General features: G+C 42.7%; 1 protein-coding gene across 1 annotated transcript in view; it reads right to left on the bottom strand.

Annotated features, from left to right (window-relative positions):
• Nucleotides 1–2174, bottom strand: part of RBM19 (RNA binding motif protein 19) — a 122184-nt gene extending 120010 nt beyond the window's left edge. Inside the window, exons 1-2 of the mRNA XM_015405929.1 lie at nucleotides 2060–2174; nucleotides 1547–1729 (exon numbers count right to left, since the gene is read on the bottom strand). Coding sequence (XP_015261415.1) covers nucleotides 1547–1729; nucleotides 2060–2095 — 219 coding nt within the window. The 5' untranslated portion in view covers nucleotides 2096–2174. The remainder of the gene's footprint in view (nucleotides 1–1546; nucleotides 1730–2059) is intronic.
• Nucleotides 2175–2664: the final 490 nt, after the last annotated feature.

The following is a 2664-nucleotide window of genomic DNA, read 5'->3' as shown; positions in this document are numbered from 1 at the left end:
AAATGATTTATGCCATAATAGTTCTTGAAACGATGACTCTCTGATATCCGCTTCCTCAATTTTTTTCCAGTCTAGTGTGTCTTCATCGTGGTATTGACGTATTGTAGCGGCCAGGATAGCTGCTTTTCTGTAGCTTTCAAGGTCCGGTACTGCTAGACCCCCTTTGCGCCTTGGTCTTCTCATAGTGTGAAAGGCAATTCTTGGTGGTTTCCCGCCCCATATGAATGAATTCAGCTCTTTTTGCCATTTTTGTATAAGTTGAGGTGGAATATTTATTGGTAGGGTCCTAAAGAGATACAGGTACTTTGGAAGAATAAAGGATCTGATCACAGCTATTCTGTCCAGCCACGATAGACTTTTTGCATTCCAGGATTCCAGTGTTTGTTTGACACCTTTATGCATTTCCACATGATTTGTTTTGATAACATTGGGGTTTGTGATGGCCCTGTGACAAGACATTTGTAATATCACGTGGAACCATACCACTGAATTGAATCTAACATTCCCGGGATGCCATGGAATTCAGACTACCATCCCCAGGATACCATCTTGTGATTGAAGATCTTTCGAAACATCTGGAGCACTTTATGCTGTTTTCAATGTTGGTTTTATCTTGTTTTATTGATTAACTATTGGCATAATTTGCCCTAATTGTGTTTTAACTATTGGCACATGTTGCCCTATTTGTGAGCCACCCTGAGCCCGTTGCGGGGAGGGCAGGCTATAAATTTGAACAAATAAATACATAAATTTGAACAAATAAATAAATAAATTTGAACAAATAAATAAATAAAGTCCCAGTACTGTAAGAAAAGTTTTAAAAGAGGTTCTCTAATCAAATTTTTCCATACCATGTATAATTTTATAAACTTCTGTCATGCCCCTTTATAGCCTCTGCTCCAACCCCAACAGCTCAATAACCCTATAGACGCAGGATAGCCAGCTACTTAAATACACAGAAATCTGGAATGTATCTTCTCAGATGGGCTCATACTAGGATTGCCAACCTCCTGGTGGCACCTGGAATTTACAACTGATCTCCAGAATACAGCGATCAGTCTCCTTGGAGAAAATGGCTACTATGGAGGATGGATTCTATGACACCACATCAGTGTTCCCTCTAAGCTGAGTTAGTGTGAGCTCCCTCACAGTTTTTTAGCCTCCGGCTCACATATTTTTGTATTAGCTCAGGATAAGTGGCTCCAGAGCAAACTGATTTATGCAGGAGCCAAATCGCTCGCTCACAACTTTAATGCCAGCAGCTCAGAAAGTAGGATTTTTGCCCACAAGACTCCGCACCTTAGAGGGAACATTGCACCACATCCCCACTAAGCAGCCTCCCTTGCCCAAACTCCACCCTTCCTTTGCTCCACCCTCAAATATCTGGGAATTTCTTAAACCAGAGTTTGCAGTCTCTACTCATACTTGCAGCAACCCCCCCCCACCCAACTTATTTGACTCAGAATAATAAATCCCTAGCCTATCAAGAGAAGCCTAAAACATTCCAGTTTCTCAAATGTATATAAAGATATTATAATACACTCACCGTGACTCTGGCAGTGTCTACGAAGCTTTTATGGAAGTGGGTCAGTGCTGCTTTGGCCTCATCTTCAGATCTGAACCCAATAAAACCAAATTTGCGGAATTTGCCATCCTTTGTAAATTTCAAGCTGCAATCTGTCAGTGTTCCAAAAGCAGCAAAGAGATTCCGGAAGCGGTCTTCCTTCATCTGGGAGTGGGGGGAAATGTGGATTCATTCAGACAGTGTTAAAAGCGCAATAAGAATTTTGCAGAGTAATACATCTTCTAACATGAATAACCCTGAGACCTCACCAGGGAAGGGAACCTCTCTCTTCAGGAACGAAAAACGGAAAGAAAGAAACTAGGTACCCTGCCATCGCACTTGCAATCTAGTTCGGACAGAGGGATCTATCTCTAAGGAACAGTTTGTATTGAACATCCGTTCTCCTAATTAATTTTGATTCTTGAGAAGAATCGCCTTGGGACCCCAGTTATTGGACTACTGGCAACCACAACCATTTCCTTCAAACCCTCTTACCCCATTGGGCAGGTTTTTCACAATGAGCCGCGACATGCTGCCACTCTCCTCCCGAATAAGGAACTTCAAACGAAAATTCACCAGCAATCACGCTGTCGACAGGGCGCCGCCATGTTGTGATCTCCGCGCTATCACGTGATCAAAAGAGAGGTTATGTTACAGAGTGCCTGCGCACTTAGGAAATGCGTCAGTCCTAGTGACCCAAGAACTCCACGTTTCCGGTCGTCAAGCGAATCTGCTGCGGTTTTCTTCCATTTTGCCCTCATAGCTCTAGAACAAAATTCTGCATTTACATTTTAACTTCCATTGGCCTGCCGCCTAAATTTCCATTTTAATTGAATAATAAACATAAGTCATGGGCATACATCGATTGACAGATAACATTAGTTATTGTTCTCTATGAGCGAGAAGTGACCTCTCTAAGCCTTGAGTTTTTGAAGATGAGCCGTATAGGTGAAGTGGGCATGCGCACGAAAGCTTAGACCCAGAATGAAAGATGCCATTGAGCTCAAACTTTGTTCTATTGCTTCAGACCTACACGGTAAACCACCTAAACATGGGTTATGCGTTATACTCCCCCCCCCCAGGGGGAACCGGTTCACAAG

This window comes from Gekko japonicus, unplaced genomic scaffold, assembly GCF_001447785.1.
Source record: "Gekko japonicus isolate JY-2015 unplaced genomic scaffold, Gekko_japonicus_V1.1 scaffold297, whole genome shotgun sequence".
Taxonomy (NCBI): domain Eukaryota; kingdom Metazoa; phylum Chordata; class Lepidosauria; order Squamata; family Gekkonidae; genus Gekko; species Gekko japonicus.
This window is presented reverse-complemented; position numbering and strand designations above follow the sequence as displayed.